Raw genomic sequence first — 25,277 nt, forward strand, 5'->3', positions numbered from 1 at the left:
GGTCATCCCGAAGTGATGATAGACGATCTCAGTATTCATTTTGTGCTATGAGGAGTAATCTCTACGGTCATTGCTGTTACAAATGAAGAGGAGAAGAGAGACTAAACTGCAGGATTGTATTGGATCGCTCCAAGGGGGATAATATAGTACATAAGAGCATCCAAACCCTAGAATAGAAAAAGACTAAACTACCTTGACTCGTACATGATATTACACTTCACAACACCCCCCCCCCCACCCCACCAATGCAACGTCAATGCAATGACGTGGCATTTGAGGAGCTGACACTAAGCACTAGACTAAAACAAAAGTGAAATCGATACATCCGAAGTCTGAAATCAAAGCGTGCAACTCTTGAACATGTCGATGTAGATGATCTCCTCCACAAGAGGGTATCGCCTTTCACAAAAGTACTTCAGCAAATACCTCAAGTCTTCACAAACCAGTACTTCGACTCTTCAAACATGAACCTTGCTTTGGAGATTTTGAGTTCAACGAGATTAGTGAGATGTGTCAAATCAAGCCAAAGGAAGGAACGAGAGATCACTGCTGCAAGACGGCGAGCAGGAGGACAATGTGATGATGACGATGAATAAATGACCATTGATCAAGATGTGGAGCGAAACGGCTCCGAAAGGGACCAAGAGGGCAAAGGTCGCATCAATCACGACGAAGATGATTGGGCAGCCACACATCATGGCGAACCCGAAAGAGAAAATGAAAGTGGCTGATTTGGCAACTAAGATGTAGGCACGCACGGTTTTGACGGACTATATGTGAGCAATTGGACTTGGATTGACGCTGATGCAATGTGACACTGACTAAGATGTTAGCAGAAGCATGCAGCTAGGATATGAAACGGCAAAACAATTTAAGCAGCAAGCAAAACTACTAGCAGACGATATGGATGGACACGGATGGAAATATGACACTATAGTTGCACCTAGCAAGCAGACAGATAGCAGCAGCGACAAAAGATGGCTAGCGGGAAATCAGACCAGCAGATAGCAGCAGCCAGCAGAAACTGACCAAATCTGAATCGGCACAGCAAGGAGAAAATGGGTTGCAGCACAGCAACCGAAGATGATCCAGGCAAATGTAGAACTGCAGATAGATGTGCGTGCAGTCTGGAGGCAGAGGAGGACGGGCGGTCGTCCTGGATGAGCAGGCGGACAACCAGCGACGGGACGAGCGGCTGCGAGGAGGGGCAACGGAGATGGGGCCGCGACAGCGGCAGGGAGGCGGGGACGGTGCCGCGACGATTGAGCGCGACCTCGTGGACAGTCCGCGACGAGCGGACGCGCATGGAAGATGGCGGCCACCTCCAGCAGCCGAATCCGCGACGGGAGATCGGCCGCAACGGGCCGAGTGGACGGCGGACGGCGGCAGTGACAGGCTGCACCGACCGCGAGGATGAAGACGGCCGGCGGAGGAGGCGGGGACGGCCGGATCCGCGACGGACAGCACGAGGAGGGGCGCGGACGGCCCCACGACGGGCGGCAGGTCGACGGGCGGAGAAGATGGTGGGTGGATCTGGCGCCGACGAGTAAGGTCACCGACGTGACCGCGAGACAAGGCGACGACGGACTGGCGGCGACGGCGACCGACGGGGAGAAAAATGGGTACGCTGCTCTCTGCTGCTGCTGCGACTCGATCTACGTAATGGGTTTGGGGCTTGACTTGCCGTCCCCGGGAGGGAAGAATCGATCCTCCCGGGGACGACGCAGCATGACGAATTGACGACGAGGGTGGCTGGCCGGATCAGAACGATAGCTCTGTTACCATGTTACAAATGGAGAGCAGAAGAGAGACTGAATGATTGTATTGGATAGCCTCAAACGGGATAATACCGTAACGAGAGCACTCAAATCCTAGAATAGGAAAAGACTAAACTACCCTTGACTCATACATGATATTACACTTAACAATTGCTGCTATGGTGTTATTATGCATTCTGATTTTTCCATGCCTCTTCACATTTTTTCCGTTGAATCTAATTACTGCATAAGGAGCTCGGACTTAATGCACTTTTGCTTGGCCTCTACTTTTGGATAGATTTTTCTAAACAAGACAGAAATATCTAGCTGTACAAAACATTTTGGATTCAGTTTCAAAGAGTCTAGCAAGCAGACAACCTAAAGGAGCACCTTTTTTCTTTCGTTTTGTATGGAACTTTCCACATCATCTTTCAAAGAGCCCCATTTATGCTAAAATAAATTAAACGTTTAGCACGATGTTCTTATGCAACGCTAAAGAACACACAAGAAAAGCATAAAAAATAATTTGTAGAAACGTTCTGTTTTTATAGGGGCTGATTAAAAGATAATCTGCTCCTATAAATGGAGCGTGGTTACTATAGCATCTGACCCGTCTCTCATTTTTAAGGGCGGATGATGGCGTCACCCCTCTAGAAATACTACCATTTTCAAGAACAGATGACGACGTCACCCACCCCTATAAATAGTATTTTTAGGGGCAGGTGATATTATGACCCGCCCCTACAAATGGTTCCAAGCAAAAAAATTCATAACTTTTTATATGATTTCGGATGAAGTTGAAGTTTATATCAAAATTATAAAGGTTGACGTGATCTAAAACTTTGTAATTGATAACTTTTCATTTAAGGTCATTTAATAGTTTAAAGAATTATTATAAGTTCTCGTATGGCTATGACTATACAGTATCTCGTATAACTCAAGTCATACTTTAAAGATTTCTACAATCTTAATTTTTATATATACTGAAAGATACTTGGTATATAGAAACTTTTATATATACTGAAAGATACTTGGTATATTTTTATCTATAGTTCACAATAACCTTCATAGTGTAGAAATTTCATATTTTTTTATTTGTTTTGCTATATGTAAAAATTTAAATAAACTTTTAGAATAAAATAGAAAAATATTTTTAGAGGTGGGTGGTGGCGTCATCCGTCCCTAAAAATTCATTTTTAGGGGATGGGTGATGGCATTACCCGTCCCTAAAAATCGATTTCAGAGTTAATATAAAAGAATAGCATACCCCACAAGAGACTGTGTAGCGTGGTGGAGAGAAGGGTACACGCGAGGCTTGAGGTAAGCACTTCGAACCCCAGTTTACGCAAGTGTGCATATTTCATCAAAATAATTGTACCTTGGTAGTACGAGGGTGGTGGTGGTGGCTGGTTGGCAGGTATAGTTTTTTTTATTTTGCTATTTTTCCTGACTTTTTCATATTCTGGACGTTGATTTGTACGGCAAATCGATTTTTAGTGCGTTACCCGCCCCTACAAATAGCTACTTTTAGCTGTGAAAAACAGAGGCGGGTACCACACCTGCTCTTAAAAATACATTTTTACCCGCCTCTAAGAAACTTTTTTTAAGCAGTGAAGGTATCATCTAAAACATGGTAAAAGAAATATTACGTGATTCAGGTCAGATTGTTTCAGTCCTGGTTTGCTATTAATGATGAGCTTCACATCAACAGCAATGTTGTCCTTGCCAGACACCGCTTTGTTGAGGTCCTCTGAGTGGCTTTCTCCAATCCAGCATGATTGCTTTCCTTGTGCTACATCTCGTCCCAGCATGGCGCGGCGGCGCGGGGTACACGTACCTCGGCCGGATGAGGCGAATGCGCAAGCTTCCGGTCCTTGCGGGCGGGGCTAGGTGAGCAAATAGCTGAAGCTAGGGCTTGAGGACGGGGAGGGGATGGTTTCATCGATCCCTATGATTGCAGGGGCGGCGGTGGATTGCTGCGAGGAGTGGAGAAGAAGCGGCTGCCATCTGAAGGGGGAATGGCTTATGAGTAAATAATCAGGCCAAATAGGGGTTTCATGTAAAATATGGATCCAATATTTACACAAAACCCCCTAACTCAGATCGGGATTCATAGTCGCGATCCAAATTAGGCGGGTAAATGAAAAATAGTAATTGGATGGGGTTCATTCCAATTTCTACACATCGGTGGGACGGCGGACGGCAAGGCAGCGCTGCTGCCAGCCGGCGTCATCGGACGCCTCCGTCCGTCGACAGGGCACGCGCATCTGCGGCTCCGGCGCCGTTGCCGTCGTCCACACGCGCCGCTGCTCCAGCATCAAGCCGCCGCCTTCAGTTGGCGGTGGCACCCTCGCCTCGACGGCTCGACGCCACCACGGAGAAGAACGAGAGGAAGACGAGCGCCAGCCATAATGCGCTGGCATTAGTGTTGCTCTCGTCAGTCATCACCCATGGAGCACCTTCTCTGATCTAATCTCCGATGGGAACGGTTCAGGCAGGAAAGCCAGAAAAACAGCAGCTTGGCTGAAGCTTTTAAGCATTCAGAGTTTCAGACTCCAGAGCAAGTCAAAGCAAATTAGGCTATACTGAACCTGCCATCACTGGCGCTCTGATATTTTTGTTTGCTCCCATGATTTTTTTCCTTCAAATCAAAGAAGAGCGCTTTGATACTCAGCATCTGCTAACTGAACATATGCAACAATGAACTGAACAGTTGCCCTTGCAGAGACTGAAAGACACCAGCTGATTTAGGTCCCGTTTGGATCAAAGGAAAATCAAAGGATTTTTGTAGGAATACAATCCATAGGAAAGGAAACACGCTGCTACATTTGGAACGGAGGAAACCGGCGATCCGTTCCGCAGGAAAGGAAACTACGGGTGTGCATTTTACAGGAATCAAAAAATCCACTCCGAGTCAAAGGAAAGAAAGGCTCGCTCTTTCTCCGTCTCTGTCTCTCACGTTCTCTCTCCGTCTGGGTCTGCTTTTTCTCTTCCTCATGAAGCTCTCATCCCCAACCATGGCTCTACAGAACTAGCTCATCTGCCTCAAGATTGGACCTCAAGATGACGAATCCACGACCAAGTAGCTCATCTGCTCAACGGAATCGCCCTCCTCTGCCTTTTCCCCTTCCATCGACACTAGATTGTGGTTCTCAATCTGGAGGGGATGAAGTAATTTCACAAGAAACAGGTAAAGATCTCAGCTCTCCCTGCCTTATCTCAGTGTAGGGAGGTAGGATGGCGGCGGTGAATCGTGTTTCCAGGCGTCGAGGTGGAGCTGGAGAGGGCTGGCGGGGGTGCCCCTGTGATGGAGGGCGCTGTACGCGTCAGTGGCACGATACGAGAGTATCGCCACTTCTTGCCGCTTGACCGCCGGCGCTGCCCCGGCTCTGGGTCCTCGCTTGCTTCTTCACCCCAGGACCTTTGGCCCTGCCTTGGCCTAGAGCCGGGTCTGCACCCAACCCAATGCCGGCAAAAGCAGTGTACTCCGTAGCTACAATGAAAAATATTTGCGCATACTCTCTTTTTATTTGCACTGTATCTATCAGAGTATCGCAACTTGTAGCGAACCTATCCAGAGGAATGGAAGCATGCACGTTAATTGTTTGCTTCTGCTATTTGTCCTTGAGAAACTAATTGTTGAAAACGACTTGTCCGTGCCTCTGCACTACTTGTGGCCTGGAATTTTTCATTTGTCTGAATCGAATTTTTCCTTTGTGAAAAAAAAGGTGTGGTTGACTGATAATCAGAAAAACTGAAGACTTGAGATGTTACAGGACCATAAACCTTTTATTTATACTTTTACTTATTGTTCGAAGCCTTGCTCATTTACTAGACACTAAGTTGAGCAAACATTGTAACAGTGTGGATCAGAGATTATTTTTACACTCGTGTAAGACATGCGGATAGTCATTGTCTGCTTAGCAAAATGCAATTGTACAATCCAACTTTCGCAATTGCCCTCGTGCATACAGAAAATATAGCAGCCTGATGATGTCAAAGTTGTGACCTCATATAAAGCAAGATTAGATGCTTTCTTTGTATTATTCTGAAACTAAGATTGTATTTCTGATTAGGCCCAAAAAGCAAATCTGGTAGAGCAAATTGGAATCATCAAATGATTGTTTATCTTATTGGGCTATTAAAAGATCATGATGTGCCCAGATTCCGAACAAACAATGCATGGAGCAAGGAGGCATGGAAGAGTATTACAGAGCAATTCAATAAAAAATTTTCAACCTTGTACTCTGTTTCTCATGTAAAACAAAAGGAGCAGGATATGAAAAAAGAGTATCGAGTTGTAAAAGATTTGTCTGCAGAAAGTGGTTTTGGTTGGGATCCTGACAGGATGATGGTCACAGCGCCAGATGTGGTCTGGAAATCGCTAGAAGCACGTAGAAACAAAGAAGCCCTTCTTCGCTGGCGAGACAAGTCATTTCCATATTATAACGATCTGTTTGCTCTCTATGATGGTGAGTTGCAGCTGAACTTAAATCTTTACTAACTGCACGTATTCCTATACTTGTATATGTGTATAATAATTTTTCATATAATCTATACAGGACGATATGCTGAAGGGAGAAGCTGTCGTGGAATGGATCATTATTCAAATAGGGAGAAACAACCTGTAGGAGTAGCAGGATCAGATTCGTCATTGAATTTTATTTCTGAAGAAGGGGGAAGCAAGGATGAAACCAACTGGTTTGGTACTGATGCATTTAGTCAATTCTCAGACCAAGCAAATGACTCTGCATTTCTTGAGGCACTGGAAGGAGAAAAAGAACAACCTTTTGTTGATCAAACAGCATTTGATTCAGAACAAGTTCCAGAGCTACCATGCATAAATTCCAGACCATCTATTTCAACTCCACAAGTGCCAGACAAAAGGCGGGCAAAAAGGCCAAAACCTGACACTACTTCATCCAATGATTTTCATGAGAGATACTTAAGGCTCAAAAAAGAGGAGATTGATCGATTTACAGCTATTGAGGAAAAAAAATGGAGGATCCATACAGCATAAAAAATTGTGTGTCAACACTTGAGGGGATGGCTGAAGAACTACTGATGGAAGAAATGATCAAGGCAGCAGACATTTTCAAAGACAATCCACCAGCTAGGGAAGTGTTTCTCTCATTTACTAGTGACCAGTTTCGACTAGGGTGGCTACGCAAACAACTTTAGCTTCCATAAGACTAGCTTTTGTTACATGTGTGCAGGTACGCATGTTTATTTTGTGATCAATTGCTGTAGTACTAACTACTGCAACATTGGGTAGCCTGACTTTTGTATAGAGTACTAATATAGCAGTGCTCATAACATAACTGATAATTAGCAAGGTACAAATTAACCGACTCATGAGAGTGGACGAGTTTACAATTAATATAAGAACTTCTCTATCTTTGACTTGTTCGTCTTGTAATATAATCTTCCCACATTCTCATAGCTATGTCATCTCGCATTGCATTTCCTGCTTGTCGCTCATTGTTAAATGTTGGCACATCACTGTTATATCGATCATCTTCTTGTGGTACAGACCTCATGTTTTGTTCATTGATATCTATAGAGGCATCCTGGGGCAATGACATATCTCCATTGTGTAACCGTATAAAATTGTGAGTTACACAACAAGCTACAGCAATGTCAACCTGTGTACTAATGTCATATGATGTAGCAGCTTTGAGTATTGGATACCTCATTTTTAGTATACCAATAATTCTCTCTATATGATTTCGTAGCTGAGCATGTCGGAGGTTGAATAATTTCTTGTAGTTCTGTGGTTTTTGTGCTGCTCTTCCCTGTTCTTGTAAATGATATCTTGTTCCACGATACGGAGCAAGAAATTCTGGTGTGTTTGCATAACCTGCATCCACTAAATAAAATTTACCAGGTGGCACACTAAATCCATGGTTCAGTGCATCTTGGAGAACTCTTGCATCAGAGGCTGACCCCTCCCATCCAGCATGTACATGAACAAACCTTAGATCAAAGTCGCAAGCCACCATGACATTTTGTGAGAGACCTTGTTTTCTGTTTCTATATGGCTCTTCTTGACCAAATGGAATTGTCACAGGGATGTGAGTGCCATCTATAGCGCCAATACAGTTTTGCACGTATCATTCTAGAATTAGTATCATGCTTAGTTCAAGTTCTTATTGCTATAGCAGTAAAAAGAAATACCTGAAAGTATGGAGAAAATTTGGGTTGTCTTAATATACGATGTGGGTGTAGAGAAGGTGGGCGTATACAGTTGCATGTCAATTGTGTAAGAGCATACAACACTGCTCGGAAGTGCCGGCTGATTGTCTCTCCACTATGCTGAAATTGGTCTTGCAATGTCCGATTGCTAGCATTTTTTGACACTGCATATAAAAATATACCAAGCTACAGAGACATACCTTAAATCAGCAAGATTATTTTCACGCAATCTTTGGACTAATGCTTGGAATATCTCTCTCTCCATATGAAATCTGGTTCTACACACGATTTCATGACTAGTTAGAGTCTCATGTATAAATGTGGCTCCATTCCTACAAGAAGTGTGTATTGCTTGTTTTTGTGATGCTTGGGAAGAGGTATCTTCCTGTAATGTGGGCTGTAATGTGGGCAATATGCAGAAAATAAACTCATCATCATTTCTGGACCTACGATGGTAGTTTGAATCCATGAAAATGAATACTACTACTTGGTTTGCTGCAGGTGGGTGAGTGTGTTTGAATGGCTCTTGCAATGTTGTATGTCATATGGGTGAATTATATAGCAAGAAGCTAGCTAGAGAGGTCCAACGGTCTTATGCCCAACGACTAGCATGTGTGCAACATGTCCAACGGCTAGTATGTGCTTGCAACGGCTAGTACCCTCCGTGGTTCAAATATTCAAACTTGTATGTTTCCTGCAATCCAAACAACAACAATTCTAGTTTCCTGTGTTTTGAATTCCTGTGGTTTTCTCATCTTCTTGATTCCTACATTTTGGCCATTTCTACGTTTTTTCCTATTTCTGTATTTTTCATTCCTTTATTCCAAACGGGGCCTTACAATTCGTAGTACACCATCTGACAGGAACTGGTGCTCTGCTTTGTTTGTTTGCTCCTCTGCCTTTTTCCCGTCCGATCAAAGACCGTGCTCTGATCCTGAGCATCTGCTATACCTATACTGAACATATGCAAACAATGAACTGAACAATGGCCCTTGCAGAGACTGAAAGACACCAGCTGATTTACAATTCGTAGTACACCATCTGACAGGGAAAGCATACAAGCATTCTCACCAGCTCCACATAAGCTCGTTCCACGAACAACTAGAAATGATCCAACCAATTTAAATCTACATCCCTGGACATATAATGAACAAACAATTTTCTCTCTTCAGACAAGAGAGCCATCTCAGCTTTTACAGAGAGCACAACAGCAGAGCGTCTGAAGTTCCACTGGTATTACTAGTGGCAACATTTTTTTTTGCTTCAAAACAAGAGACCAATCCCTCTGCAGGTCTGAAACTGCTGATATAGCGATCAGGTTCTTGGATTTGTCAGTAAACTTCATCTCTCCATCAGTTGGGCACACAGGACTTTGTTTCTCCATAAAATCCTCCCACACAAGATGCATGTGACGTTTGCACTGCTGCCAGCTAGCAAGTAGCAACATGCTTTTGTTTGCTTCATTGATGACACAGTGCCAGTGGTAAACTGATGATGCATCGATCGGGTTCTTCGATGTGTCAATAAACGTTGTTTCTCCACAAAATCCTCCCACCCAAGACGCATGTGCCTTTTGCCACTGTACTGTTTCAGAGCTACACCAGGTGCAGATACTGGCATTCCCCTCTGTACTACTTTGGACAGAAACAACTGAATGGCCACCAAGACCATGTGCTGCTGTTCTAGACATGGAGAATGGAGACAGCACGTGCCCAGGTGTTCTGATGTCCAGCATTGCCTCCTCCAGAATTAAAATTTGCAATGGGTTTGTATTAGTGATGGCACCATTAGCTGACATTGGCAGCAACGATGATAGCATGGTGTAATATCTTCAGAACAGCAAGTTTCCATGCGAAGGAATTAAGATGTTCAGTTCAGCGCCAGAGCACGATTCTTCCACCGCTGCACACCGCCACCAATGTGCTACCTGCCGCCACCGGAAGTTGCCAGGACGACGCCACCACCAGAGACGGAGAGGTCTCATATCGTCCCAGCACGGCAGCACGGCTGGCCGGGGAGGCGTACGCGTACCTCGGCTCGGATGAGGAGGATGCGCGAGCTTTCGGTCTTTGGCATGGTGCCGGGTGAGGGAAGAGCTGAAGCTAGGGCTTGAGGTTGGGATGGTGATGGATTGGTTCGGATTTGCGCTTGCAATGGAGGGAGGGCAGCGACCGCCGCCGGCGGCGGATCGCCGCAGGGAAGGGAGAAGGAGCTGCCGGCTGCTACCCATCCGGAGGAGCAGGGCAGGACTTCTATGTAAATAAATAGGGACCTTTTTAAAAATATTGTTCCAGTATTCACAGAAAATACCCTAGTTTGGATCGCGATTAATAGTCGCGATCCAAATTAGGGGGCTAAATGAAAATATTGGTTTGGTAATTTGTATAGAACCCCCTGGTTTGGACGGGGTTCACCGCAATTTCTACAGACCGGCGAGGCGGCGCCGCTGCCTGCGGGCGATGCGATGCTTCAGGCGCCTCCACCCGTCCATGGTCCATGGAGCACGCTCAGCTCGGGCTCCGGCGCCGGTGCCGTCGGCCAGACGCGCGCAGCTGCCTCCAGCACCAAGGCGCCGCCCTCAGTTTGTGGAGGCAGCCTCGCCTCGACGCTACCATGGAGAAGAACGAGAGGAAGACGAGCGCCAGCCAACAACGCCGGCATCGTGCTGATCTCATCACCCATGGAGGACCTCCTCTGATCTGATTTCCGATAGTCCGATGGAAATGGATGGGTTCCATCTGATCAGGCAGGAAAGCAACAAGAACATGCACCTTAGCTGAAGCTTGCAGCATTCAGAATTCAGAGCAAGTCAGACAACGTGCTGAAGCTTTTAAGCGTTCAGAATTTCTGACTTCAGAGCAAGTCAGACAACACAAATTCCTGTCCATCACAAACTGCTCCCGAAGGAGGCACTGTTGCTCTGCTTCGCAGAAATCAAGAAGCGCTCTCAGCCCCTGATACTGAGCATCTGCAGTTGCGCCAATGAACTGAACTTTTGCACTTGCAGAAACTGAAAGACACAAGCTTATTCACAAGTCATATTACGCCATCTGACAGAAAAACTCTACTAATTACCAGAACCGATCCAATCCAAAACTCTACTTCCCTGGACACATAATGAACAAACAATTATTTAGTTTAGGACTAGAGAGCCATCTCGTTTTTTACAGAAATCTCAACAACATAGGTAATAGGTTCTACAATTCCACTGTGATTTCCAGCGACAAGATTTTTTCTTAAAACAAGAGACCCATCCCTTTACCCTCTGCAACCCTGAAACTAATGATATATCCATCAGGTTCTTGGATTTGCCAATAAACTTTCTATCTCCAAAAAAATCCTCCCACACAAGATGCATGTGACATTTGCTTCTGCACTGCTTTCAGAGCTACACCAAGTGCAGATGTTGCCATTTCCCTCTGTACTGCTTTGGACAGAAACAACTGAATGGCCACCAAGATCATGTGCTGCTGTTCCAGCTGTGGAGAATGGAGACAGCCCGTGCCCAGGTGTTCTGATGCCCAGCATTGCCTCCTCCAGAATTAAAATTTGTGATGGGTTTGTGTCAGTGATGGTGCCATTCGCTAACATCGCCAGCAATGATGGCAACATGTTGTCATAGTAAAGAACAACAAATTTTCAGGACATATCTTTAAAATAACAATCTGTACATATAATTTTCTGTTGTAAAATGAGAAAGAAAACACAATCTGAAGGTAAGTAATGTAAACCAATTGTTCATGCGATGCCACTAACAGGAAGAGCTGAAGAGGTGGTCTGTAACGGATTAATTGTTCAGGAAAAAACGGAAGCTGCGTCAAGCATTAAACAGTAATTGAAATATGCCTGACATTAAACTGGAATAAATATGCTGCAGGACACATTTGGCAAGAACAACCACAAAGCACATATCACAATGACTTGCACCATTCCTTTTTAAAATAAATGGCAGGAGCTCTGCCTCTTATTTAAGAAAGAACAGACTTTATGTACAAGAGCAGCAGCGCTCGTGCCGCAGCAGTGACACAAGAGAGCGTGGCGCGTTTACACAACAGAGGCACACCCCATCTCAACTAAAGAACCTGAATCCAGAACATCCTTTTGAATCGCTCTAGACATCCCTTGGTTCTCTCTGCCACTGCTGTGCAGTTTGATGTTTATTTTCGAAAATTCTACGATTTCTCTCTTTCCACAAATTCCACATAATGTAGATGGCCATTCCGTTGAAACCTCACCGCTGATTTTTGTATACAAATTTTTCTGCTGTTATTAGCTCATAATAGAACTGGTCAACAGAAAATAAAGCACTACTCCACTAGATATTAGTAACTCTGCAAGAAGCCACAGCGCTGGAAACTTCACTTTAACAGGTATTACTGCTGAGCAGTGCATCAAAGGACAGAAAGCCTCACTGGTAACCACTGTACCACAATCTGTAAAACATACCATGCACAAAACTCATAAACAACTCAGCATTCAACTTCGATGAGTTATGTCGTAGTACTAATTCCGAAAAAATTACAAGAATGATCTTGAGATGTCAGCTTCAGCTACGTTAAAATATACTAGAAGTAGCAGCATGTTAAACTGAAACAAAGTGTGCAATACTAGATCTGCAGGTTTGCATAAATATTTCAGCAATTTCGCCTATACATGATTCTAAACAAGTTGAATATAACCAAAATTAGGCAATTCAGTCCTAGATTGCCTCTGTACTAATCTGGATAGAGAAACCACTGAATTATGCAAATTTTACTGAACATATTTTGGGGAATATGCTTGGTATGTAAATTGAAGCAGTGCAACCATTTGATGAGCTCAAGCAAAACAGTATCGAAGCTAAAAGAGAGAATTTTTTTGGCTGTGCAGATTATGTTTCCATGTGAAGGAATTAAGATGTTCAATGCAAGAGCACAAGTCTTACACTGATACACACCGCCGCCTATTCATGCGACCTGCCGCCGCCAGCATGATGCCACCAGAGGCGGAGAGGCCTCATCTCGTCCCAGCACGGCGGGCCGGGGAGGCGTATGCGTACCGTACCTCGGCTCCGATGAGGCTGATGCGCGTGGGGCCGGGTGAGAGAAGAGCTGAAGCTAGGGTTTGAGGATGGGGAGGTGATGGATTGGTTTTGCTTTGCGCTTGCAGTGGGCGGAGGGTAGCGGGCCCCGGCGGCGGCGGAGGGGAGGAGGAGCTGCCGGCTGCTACCCATCCGGAGGAGGACGGCAGGGCTTCTATGTAAATAAACAGGGACCTTTTTGTAAACTATTGTTCCGGTATTTACATAAAATCCTAGTTTGGATCGCGATTAAGAGTCGCGATCCAAATTAGGGGGGTCAATGCAAAATATTAATTTGGTATTTTCATAAAGCCCCCTGTTTCGGCCAGGGTTCATTGTAATTTCTGAAGACCGGCGAGACGGCGGCCGGCGTGGCGGCGCTGCTGCCTGCCGGCGTCGCGGTTGCATCAGGAGCCTCCACCCTTCGACAGGGCTCCCTCAGCTGCAGCTCCGGCGCCGTCGCCGCCGACCACATGCGCGCCGCTGCTTCCGGCACCAGGCTGCTGCCTTCAACTGGTGGAGGCACCCTCGCCTCAGCGCCACCGCCACCATGGACAAGGACGAGATGAAGCCAAGGACGAAATAATTTGAGACTTGAATAAATGGGAAATATGTTTGATAATGCCTGAACTCAAGTGTCAGCTAGGCAGCGCGAGCGTTCGTACTTCCCTCATCACCATGGCTGCCCTCCACGGTTGTGATCTCTGATGAAAATGGGTAGGTTCAGGCAGGAAAACCTGCAGCTCGGCTGAAGCTTTTAAGCGATCAGAGTTTCAGACTCCTGAGCAGGGCAGACAACATGAATTCCTCACAATCATCAACTCTCCATCACCAAAAACTACTTCAGAAGCAGGAACTGGTGCTCTGCTTTGTTTGTTTGCTCCTCTGCCTTTTTCCCGTCAGATCAAAGACCGTGCTCTGATCCTGAGCATCTGCTATACCTATACTGAACATATGCAAACAATGAACTGAACAATGGCCCTTGCAGAGACTGAAAGACACCAGCTGATTTACAATTCGTAGTACACCATCTGACAGGGAAAGCATACAAGCATTCTCACCAGCTCCACATAAGCTCGTTCCACGAACAACTAGAAATGATCCAACCAATTTAAATCTACATCCCTGGACATATAATGAACAAACAATTTTCTCTCTTGAGACTAGAGAGCCATCTCAGCTTTTACAGAGAGCACAACAGCAGAGCGTCTGAAGTTCCACTGGTATTACTAGTGGCAACATTTTTTTTTGCTTCAAAACAAGAGACCAATCCCTCTGCAGGTCTGAAACTGCTGATATAGCGATCAGGTTCTTGGATTTGTCAGTAAACTTCATCTCTCCATCAGTTGGGTACACAGGACTTTGTTTCTCCATAAAATCCTCCCACACAAGATGCATGTGACGTTTGCACTGCTGCTAGCTAGCAAGTAGCAACATGCTTTTGTTTGCTTCATTGATGACATAGTGGTAATCTGAAGTGAGGTCGCGTTTGGCATAATACCACGGCTTTCAGAGCTACCCAAGCACAGAAGTTGCCATTTGCCTCTGTACTGCTTTGGACAGAAACAAATCAATTGCACCAAGATCGTGCGCTGATGCTCCATCTGTGGGGAATGGAGACACCAGGTGATCTGATGTCTAGCATTGCTTCCTCCAGAATTAATATTTGTAATGGATCTGTGTTAGTGAAGGTGCCATTCTCTGACATTGGCAGCAACAATGACACCATGTTCCCTTCAAAAAAAACAATGACAACATGTTGTCATATCTACAGAATAGCTAGCTTTTAGGGCCAACTTTAAAATGGCACTGTAATATGAGAAAAGAAAGCACAATCTGAACTTCTGAAGGTAAGTAAAGCAAACTAAATAACTAATCGTTCGTATGATGGCATTGACTGGAAGAGCTGAAGAGCTGGTCTGTAGCAGATTAATTGTTCAGGAAAGAAAACGACAGGTGCTCATCATAATTTTAGTTCCATGTAGTTGTGTCAAACATTGGACACTAACTGAAATGAGCCTGACATGTTAAAATGGAATGCCGTATTTGGTTTATAAGCAAAACACAGACCACAATGACTTAAGTCTCACTTTGCATTGCAGAAAGGACGGTATGTAAACACTTCACACTTTACACCCCAAGCATCATCATTGTCACTCTACACCCCAAGCATTAAATTGACCGTGTTTCAGTTTCAAATGCCAGTCTCACGCTCAGATAAAAAGGAACTAGGAATAACGACGCAAATGTGCACCACAAGCACAATCGGTAGATAGTTAGATTCACTTGGACCCATTCAGTGTCAAGCTCGATGACCCTGGATTGTATTGTACCAATCCAGCAACTCCATTTGAATTCATCACCTTCCTCAACCACAAGGCTTGATGAACCCTTAATTCTGATAAGCCCAGCAAACCGTCAGCGTTGGAATGAGGACAGGGACCCCACTTGGCCTGGCCGTACACGTCTGGCGAATCAATCAGAGCTGAGTAGATTTCGCACTTCGATTAGAAATCAGCAGACTTTCTACGGAAAGCTAAACTGAAATACCATTTCTCGGTAAAAGAAATTAATGCCCAGTTCTATATCTTTAGTTCCGGATGCGCACTGCTTAACCACACTACTAACCACTTAACTGTAAACCTGGAATATAATCTTCATGATCGTGATCCGACGAACTGGATCAGAAAAGCAGACACTTTCATACATTAAACTCTGACAACACAAAAGAAAAAGAAAAGAAAAGAAAAGAAAAGGCAAGGATCATACCTGTCCGGTGGGCCGAAAAGGTCTCCATGGGTACTAGCTATCGAGCAAGTCGATTTTCTACACAACTACGGAGTACAAGGAAAAGAGTGTCCCAGGACAATATATACGCCGTCGCTAGGGCTCGTCGACTAAGCCCATGCCCCAAACAAACAAAGCTGTGATTCACCATGGATCTAAGACAACCACTCGGACGTTCATCAAATTAACAGACCGCCGTGGCAATCATCGTGGTCGCAGCAGCGTCCACGGCGCACAGCGCATCCCCGAGTTGCTTCTTCGTGTCGGCAGTGATGGTGTCCCAGGCAACAAGGATGCTGGCGGCTGGGGTGTGAAGCCGTCGATGCATGAGCACGCGGCCATGGCGGCAATGGAGCACCCACCAGCCTAGCCAAGGCACATGAACAGTGTGTACTGAGTATTATTATTTTCCAATCAAATTAAAGTAGGTTTAGAACCCCTTTGAACCATGCAAAATAGTTTGTTCCTGAACTTTACATAAAATTGAACTGTTTATTTATGTGAAAATTCTTCAAAAGCTCATGTCAGTAGATCCCAATTTCTAAACGAGTGTGCTGGTTTCCCGTTTCTGTCCGGCTGATTGTTTTGGACCCACACCTCGCTGGCCCTACCTCTCACGACCCAAAGCCAGAAACCCTCCTGCCTCGCTTCGCAACCAGCGCCATGGCGCCGCCGTGCCGCCACCTGCGCTGATGGAGGATGTCGTCGAGGAGATCCTCCTCTGCGTCCCGCCGGACGAGCCCGCGCACCTCGTCCGCGCCGCCCTCGTTTGCAAAGCCTGGCGCCGCACTCTCACCGACAGTGGCTTCCTCCGCCGTTACCGCGGGTTCCACCGGGTGCCGCCGCTTCTCGGCTACCTCCGCGTCCGCAACCTCTGGCACAAAACCGGGGGCCCGATCCCCGCATTCGTCCCAACCACCGCAGCTTCTCCCTTACCCCCGCCGCCGCTCCACCGCGGCTCCTATTGGGCGCTCGATTGCCGCCACGGCCGCGTGCTGCTCCACGCCTTCCCACCCCAGTACCTCCTCGTCTGGGACCCGATCACCGGCGACCGGAAGGAACTGAGCGTGCCCGCTTTCCCGCACACCTACCTTGAGGGGGCTGTGCTGTGCGCCATGGATGACTGCGACCACCGCGGCTGCCGCGGTGGTCCGTTCCTCGTGGTCTTTGTGGGACGAACCCTTCCGGCGGGGTTCGTCTTGACGCAGTGGCGACGACGTACTCTTCGGAGACCGGCGTGTGGAGCCCCTCCGTCTCCATTAATGTCTCTAACTCTAACCACCACATTGCGGTGAAGCAGCCAGGTCCTCTGATCGGAGAGCGCAAGCAGCATCCTCAAGTATGACTTGGGCGGACACCGGCTTAGCGTGATCGAGCCGCCGCACAGAGTGTTTGGGTACATTGCCATGGAGGTAGAGGATGAAGTGCTGGGATTTGTCGCCGAATTGGACAACTGCATCTACAAGTGGCTCTGGCAGGCCAGTGCTAATGGCACTGGTAGATGGGAGAAACACATGGTTATGGAGCTCGAGACGACACTGCTCCCAGGACCTGCCCCAGGCACATATCATGAAGTGATCACCCATGTGGAAGGCACGGATACGATTTTCATCAGCGGAGCCTGATGCTCGGGAGTCTTCACACTCAATCTCAAGTCAAGGTGAAGAAGATGAAGCCTACCATGTTATCTTACCTTACACGAGCTTCTATACTCCAGGTATTAGCCTTGTGCGGCCTTTCTTTAACATCTGCACCTTATACGCATATATGCTTATTCTCCTTATTAACATCCATGTAAATCGACAATATATATAGGAACTTAGCGATATATTATTCTCAATTTTGATGCCAATTTGATGCAGTATGCACAAGTACCGACCCCGTTCTTGTAACCGTTCAGAGGTACATATACTAAATATGATAACAATCGATGAGCTACAGTGTGGTTTTTAATTATCTTTCCTGATCTTGTTAAAGGCGGGCAGACTGTCACCGGCATGAAGACGCAATGATCAATCAATTAACATGAGTCCTGCTACTGTCGGCTTCTTGAGGATCTGGTGATTAAGCTATTTTGTCTCAATAATTCGAGAATTAGTGTCAATAAGTTGGGCATCAGGATCTATTACTCTGTCTTGTGTTCAGTAGGGTAGTTTAAGTAAGAAGCCGTCCGTGGAAGTGCCAGTTTACCTAGATATCACGATCAATTAGTATGTCTCTTCTCACAATATTTTCATGATTCTGGCCCAAGACTTATGCCAGGTTTACTTCTGTGCTAATTTTTGTGAATGCTCACTTCATGTTTGGCAAGCTTACCTAGAATCAACATACTGATTCTTCTCATCTTGTGGAACATTGAATCATACAGTCAATTCTGATTTTATTTCTGAGTTTGTCCAAGCAGTACGTTCAGTCTTTTATGGCATAATGGCAAAGATGTCCAAGAAATATTTAATCATATTATGAGTAATTGCTAGTGAGATTATATTAATGGAAATATCAACAAATGATCTATGTGCTTAAGAAAACTGTAGGTATGAGATTGTCCCATTTTTAATAGAAATATCAACTTGAGCCTATGTTGTTGGCATCTTGCAGAGCTGATGCTTTGGACTGTTTTGTTTTATCTTGAACAGTAATAAAATAGTAGTTACTAGGTGTGTGCCTGTGCGTTGCCACGGGTGAAACAAATTCTCTCTATGAGTGTCAATTATCTTCATTGTGAAATATTTGTAACTACCTTCGACTTCCAAGCCATTTGTCAATGTCAGCAACGTTACAGTAAACTACATGTTGTTAGCATCAAAGTTCATTCACGGAGAGGACTAGCATCAGATATGGGAACGAAAAATCAAATAACTATTTTTACAGTTGAATCACAACATAAATTAATTAAATTCTAGTTACATATATTTCTCTAGCACATAAGTAAACTCTTTTATGAAATCACAGCTCAAATTATTGTCCAAATAGAGCTCAGGAAAACAAACCAAAATCGTTTTACAAAATTTCTTATATGAACTCACAAATCAGCAAAGAAAAGATACCCTCTTACTACATTAGAGAGCTCTCCTCCTTCACCTCCTCGCCATCAATAGATCCTGAACTAGATACAAGAAATAAAATGAACAATAATCTATCGAAGAAGAAAATAAGGAACCAACTGCAAACTATTTACTGAAAATGATAGTATTCTATGAATAAAAGTATTTTGCATACACCATATATGTTCATCTCTGAAATCAATTTGATAAACTCTGAAACTGAACGCTATCACACTGAACACAGCTCATAAGACATCAAGCGCTAGCAGAAACACAAGTAAAAAAGTCAATAAAAGCTGTAACTACACAACTTAAGCTGTTAATCCAATATTGCGAGCTGTACCTAATTGCGATAGAATCAGGTAGGCGGGGGATCAGATGCACACCTCAGGCTTTGCTATATATGTTTCGTTGAGCCAGTTTGCCTGCATGCGGGCCTAGGCAAGCACAAATTTTCAGTTGCCTAATCAGTCAATCATGTAACTGGTAAATAATGCAAACTAGTACGTTGCAGCAAAAAAAAAACAATGCAAAATAGTACATTATTTCATTTCTCAAACAGCAGCAGGGCTTCTGCTCGTTACATTCAGTAAAAGAAACACACGATATATATGCTAGCTACCAGTCAAGGTAGTACGTTTCAAAAAAAAAACAGTCAAGGTAGTGAAACGCATCATCGACTTTCCCGGCCCCAACCCCAAGTCTTCTACCGCTTTCTCTTTGCAGCACTCCGGGTGTAGTACCTGCCGCGCTGGCTTTAGGCACAGCTGCCGTGTCGGTGTTTGGCTTTTCCACACTAAAGTATGCATAACCATGACTATAGAGTACCAGCGCACCGCATAATCCTTCACCTCTAGCTGACGGATGAGACAGTCAACTGATCTTGATCTTGTCATATCAACTATTTGTTGTATGCTACCAAATGGGCGTTCTTCAGGTGATGGGAAGTGATTTCATCACTCGGGCGAATGTATAGTCATCGCAGGGACTTTGTTTTTTTTTACCTTTTTGAGACAGGCTAGCGTATTTTTTTCTCTCTCGAAAGATTGTTGGTGAACGATATACACCACAATTAAAGCAACATTTGTCACACCTTATTTCTGCTGGGTTCAGCATTTTAGGCGTTGAACTTGTATCAGTTTAGGCGTTGAATTCGTTACCACCACTTGCCTGGTTTCTGCGTGGGCTTCGAGCGCCAGGATTAATTTTATACCCCTCGACTTATAAATTGATTCCAGTTCTCTTGTCGTACCTATTATAAGTCTACCTCCGTACGGGTCCAGGCAGTCACAAATGTTCTCCGCCTGTACTGTGCGCTCAGTCACCTGGTAAACAATGCAAAGTAGTAGTACATTTATTAATTTCTCAAATATCAGCATAGGGCTTCTACTTGTACATTGAGCACGAGAGAGAAACACACGATATATATGCTAGCTAGCTGACAGCACCAAGGTTTTTACCGCTTTCGCTTTGCAGCACTCTGGGTGTTGTACCTGCCGCTGGCTTTGGGCACAGCTACCATGCCGGTGCCTGGCTTTTCCACCTTAATGGCTGCACAACCATGCTTCGAGAACCAGGACACCTTATAATTGTTCACCTCTGACCGACAGATGAGACAGTCAACTGATCTTGATCTTGTCATGTAAACTGTGTCTTGTATGCTACCAAATGGAAAACGTTCTTCTTGTTTGCTTCCCATGGCCTCGGTTACAAAACTGTCGTGCATCGATTGATGAGGTGCAAAGGTAACGTCCAGTTTAAGAGGTGTCCGATCTGTCATGACATTTCTACCAGCCTGGTCAAAGGCGCTAGGCAAGCTGTACTCTAGTGCCGGGACATAACAACTCAAAACGAAATAAAAAGTTTGCTCCTTGAATAAGTGCGATAGCTCCGATGACATGGTGCTCTTAACACTAGGCCCGTGCCCATTTCCTTGACAACATAGTGGATCCGGGCGAAAAAAATTAGTAAACAAAGCATAACAGTATTCAAAGCCAACCCAGGGAGGAGCATACGAATCTGAAATGTCCTGTAAATTAGATAGCAAGGTGAGCTCTCCCGTTACTGCGTCTTGAGCTGCAAGGTTGAGCAGTGATGCGGATGACCGCAAGCAGTCTATAGCAGTCCCAACTATGTCCGTGCTTTCCGAGAGCCGTAGCGCTACGCCTAGTGTGAAACTTTTATCTCGCCTCTCGGTATCGAAATACTCATACCGTAGCAGTGCCTCTACACCACGCCCTTCCAGGATCACAGGCCATATATCCAAATTGAGATTTTGGCTTCTTTTCACCCTTTCATACCTGAGATATTTCCCTTGAAGAAGTTGCCTGACAAATGGGTAGCGGAAGAAGGTGCCCCGCCGGAGCGGGCAGGCGGACTCCACGTCCGCTAAAAACTCGCCAGCACTATTTGCATACGACTCAAAGATTTGGACGACGGAGGAGCTCAAGCACTGCTTGTTGAGGCCAGAAAGAGAAGAGAAAGAGAAGTTCGCAGCACTAGCAATAATCCGTTGAAGGAAGGATGAACTCGTTACCACCACTTGCCCAATTTCTGCGTGGGTTTCGAGCGCCGGCAGCTTGTGCTTGTTGAGCAGATCTACTCCCTCATTGTAGGCGCACCTGAACATGCCCCAGCGACGGATCAGCGAGACGTACGTGATTGGCTGCTTCCTGGACCACTCAAGGACAAACTCCAAGCGAGAGAGTGCCATCTCGAGCCTTGCGACGGTGTGTGCTCTGGACGCCCTGTCATCGAGCTTGGTTGAGATGAACGAGGACACCCTGCTCACGCCCTCCTGAGCAAGGGTTGAAGCCACAATTTCCGCCATGCGTAAAGCCGTACCTAATAATAAGGAGCCAAAACAACAGGAGCTCCTTTAGTTTGATGCGCACAGAAAAATAGCACAGGAGTGTAAATTGAGTAATACGGAGTGCTTACTGAAACTGATGAATTGCACAGCCGATCCTTAGTCCTTACTTCAAATTTTGCAATCGTGTGCAGCGCCAACAGCTGATCACCAACCTAGCTGGCTGGTGACGGAATGACGAAGCCTGAAAGGGAGGATGGGGAATAACCATGAACGCATTAGAGAAGGCGTTCACCGTTCAGTGTTTTGGGATTTTGAGGTAGAAACTGGAAGGCATTTTGAGGTAGTTTTTTTACGCGTGTGAGCCACCCGAAAGGAGCCGGAAAGCCTGAGGGAAGGCAGAGGAATGGTTCCTCATCCGGCAGACCTGCGCGTATTCTCTTCGAGTGAGGATGCATAAGGGCATCCCCAATCCTCTATATAGGATGGTTTCTATAGCGTTAATTACATAGCTATATAGAATTTTCAGCTTATGTGGTACCATAATAAATAAGAGAGAGAGTGGAGAAAGAAAGAAACTGGATTACAAGACCCAGTGTCAACATGAGAATCTGTACACTAAACACCATCAAGTTGTGCATTGTGAGTGAGGTGGTGTTTTTATAATAAATTGAAAACAAATATGATAGGTGGAAAAAGAATAAGTGAGTTCAATAGGAATCAACACCAAGACATCATAGGTTGTAGAGTGTGATTTCTAAAGGTGGTATCTTCATGATATGGCAATATGGACATTACTCATAGACACCATGGATTAGGATTGCCCCAATCATGTTGATGTCTTTATCTAAGTCTTTATCATCTTCAATTCAGCATTAGCAACTTCATTGGGCTCTCAATTATTATGCACTCTTTTTCTTGGATATGAAGCCCGTCATAATCAGTCACCATTACTCATGACTCCAAGGAGTCTAGGAAATTGCTTACATCCTACTACTAAGAGAGTCAGAGGCTTGTTCTTATCGGCTGGAAATTACGCGATACGATGTGGCAGAAGCTTGTACAACCACGAGAACCATATGGCTCTGATCTTAACTAATTAATTAGAGACTCTAGTTTGAAGCGGTCTTACCGAAAAGGCAAGAGGGGCGGCATTGGATGGGGTATAACCTGGTTCTCTTGGGAAGTGGGCTTTGCTAAGATACTATGCCCATTAGGGAGGCTTATGCTCTGCTACTGCTCCGAAAACCTTAGCAGACTACTTCTTACTAGGGAATCTTTGTAAAAGCCTCGTAGCGTCCCTGTGCAATCACACCTCGAAAGTGTTATATTGTTCCTGATCAGCACAACATGGTTGGGTCCAAAGTTCTTCTGAACTTTTACGCGACTTGTGACTTGTGGTGAAAGTGTCCAACCTCTGCAGAATGTCTAAAACTGATATATCAACCATGCTCACGGTCAAGAGAGGCATGGACCCTCACATGATTGATAAATCTAAAGATGGATTTAAATCATTATTCTGGTTATTTCTTGTGGCCTTGCTGAGTACCAACCATAAGTATACTCACCCTTGCTAAAAGTTAATAAATATACCAACCATAAGCGTTAATTACATAGCTATATAAGATTTTCAACTTATGTGGCATCATAATAAATAAGAGAGAGAGTGGAGAGAGAAAGAAACTGGATCTACCCAGTGTCAACATGAGAATCTGTACACTAAACACCATCAAGTTGTGCATTATGAGTAAAGTGGTGTCTTTATAATAAATGGAGAACAAATATGATAGATGGAAAAGGGATAAGTGAGTTCAATAGAAATCAACACCAAGACATCATAGGTTGTAGAGTGTGGTTTCTAAAGGTGGTATCTTGATGATGTGGTAACATGGACACTACTTATGGACACCATGGATTAGGATTGCCCCAATCATGTTGATGTCTTTGTCTTAAGTCTCTATCGTCTTCAATTCAGCATTAGCAACTTCATTGGGCTCTCAATTATTATGCACTGCCCCTGCCCCTGCCGTTTGCCGGTAGTGGGGTCTTAGACGACAAGGTTCACGCCCTCGGCGGGGATGCCAAAGAGGACGCGACCATGGCGGCAGTTGAGGACGCATGAACCGGCGAAATCATGCAACACCTGCTGGGGGAATGGGGAGGGTGCTACAGCGGGGACGAAGTGGGGCAAGTTGCGGGGCACGTTGCGGGCGCCGATGGTGAAGTAAACGTGGATGAAGCTGAGCAGGGGCGGTGCCTAGTGGAAGGCACGGTACCAGCGGCGGAAGGCGTGGTCAGAGAGGAGGCGGCGCCAGGGCTTGCAGATGAGGGCGGCGCGCGCGAGGAGGATCTCCTCAACGATCTCGATCATCAGCTCCGGCGGCTGGCGCGGCCACGGCGGCACCATGGCGTGCTAGTGGGCAGCGGAGCGATGCGTGACGAGGCGAGGATTTGAGTGGGGACTGGGGATAAGGGGGTTTTGGGATTGGGGAACAACGTGGGAGAGGAGAGCCAAGGCACAAGGCCCAAGAGTGGTTCAATCAAGTTAAACTTAGCCCACCACACCCCACGGGCCACGGATTTCACAGATGGCAAAGCCTGCACACGAACATGGTCAGTCCATATTTTTGCATTCAATTCAACAATAGTATTCACAAACAGAGGAAATTACAGTTTTGCACTGGTGGTTTCAGAAAATACGTATGAAGTCTTTGTGCTCTACAAGCAAACCACGGAGCGGATAACAGCTCCGGGGGTCCAACAAAGTTGGGGACTGTGTTTAATCAGATAGACATCAATACTGTCTTTAGAAACAACCAATTTGTTTTCTCTTGAAGCTTTTATACTGGAATTCATCACAGTCAGGGCACCAGCTGAGGCCTTGCAGATTTCCTGCTATGAGGCTGTGCCAGTTTATACATGGTGCTTCTCTTCTAATGAACTGGAAGAGGCGATTCTGGAAGAAGCAGAGAGGAGGTGAGACTATGCCGATGCAGACTGCCTCAAGCTGAACCCAACGTACCCGGTACCCGGCCGACGAATGGTGCCAAGCATTCAACAATATGTAACACATTTGTGGTTGACGTTTTGCTCTGTTTTCAACATCTGATGAAAATCATTGCATGACCTGATCTAATGACCTGCCAAAAGGTACATGAATGAAACCTGGGACAAATTAAAGCAGGAGAAGTCAGTCAGGCCATTTTTTTTTAAATCCCTTTTCATAAGAAAGCAAGCAAGGCCAGCTGATGCATCCTGGCATTCTGCAGGCAGGCAATAGAGCAACATTGCTCCCACTGTACAACACAATGAAGCTTAAAAACTTGTGCGCAGAAACTGAATTTTTTGTTTGAATATTTTTAGTTCCAAGTGTATTCCTAGAAAAGCTGAAACTGCCATCCTCGTTCAGATATCAAAATCAAACTGAAGAACTCATATACCTTTGTGAGTCAAAAGAACCACATTACATTTTCAATTCCGAGCAGGCTTGTGAACCATCACAGAAACACCAAACCTTGATTAACTCTAAATTTGAAACGTAATCTTCACCGTCAGTCATGATCAGCCAACTAGAGGAGGACATAAGGTCTACAACTGAGCATGCATGGTGGTTGGTGGCTTACACT

At 45.3% G+C, this 25,277-nt stretch overlaps 1 protein-coding gene and 1 long non-coding RNA gene across 3 annotated transcripts; one reads left to right on the top strand and one right to left on the bottom strand.

Annotated features, from left to right (window-relative positions):
* Nucleotides 1–20,168: 20,168 nt before the first annotated feature.
* On the bottom strand, nucleotides 20,169–22,163 carry LOC112882352. Of its 2 annotated transcripts, XM_025947384.1 has the most exons (3): nucleotides 22,008–22,163; nucleotides 21,783–21,895; nucleotides 20,169–21,686 (listed from the first exon to the last, which is right to left on the bottom strand). In XM_025947384.1, the coding sequence occupies exon 3, from the start codon at nucleotides 21,670–21,672 to the stop codon at nucleotides 20,299–20,301; it is 1,374 nt and encodes a 457-aa protein (XP_025803169.1). In that variant the 5' UTR covers nucleotides 21,673–21,686; nucleotides 21,783–21,895; nucleotides 22,008–22,163; the 3' UTR covers nucleotides 20,169–20,298. The 2 variants fall into 2 exon arrangements, with proteins under 2 accessions (XP_025803169.1, XP_025803168.1); XM_025947383.1 differs by having other exon boundaries at nucleotides 21,783–22,135.
* Nucleotides 22,164–23,438: 1,275 nt separating this feature from the next.
* Nucleotides 23,439–24,782, top strand: LOC112882682. Its single transcript, XR_003226695.1, has 2 exons — nucleotides 23,439–24,264; nucleotides 24,345–24,782. It is a non-coding gene; the product is annotated as an uncharacterized LOC112882682 (long non-coding RNA).
* Nucleotides 24,783–25,277: the final 495 nt, after the last annotated feature.

The sequence above is a fragment of the Panicum hallii genome, chromosome 2 (assembly GCF_002211085.1).
Source record: "Panicum hallii strain FIL2 chromosome 2, PHallii_v3.1, whole genome shotgun sequence".
Lineage (NCBI taxonomy): Eukaryota > Viridiplantae > Streptophyta > Magnoliopsida > Poales > Poaceae > Panicum > Panicum hallii.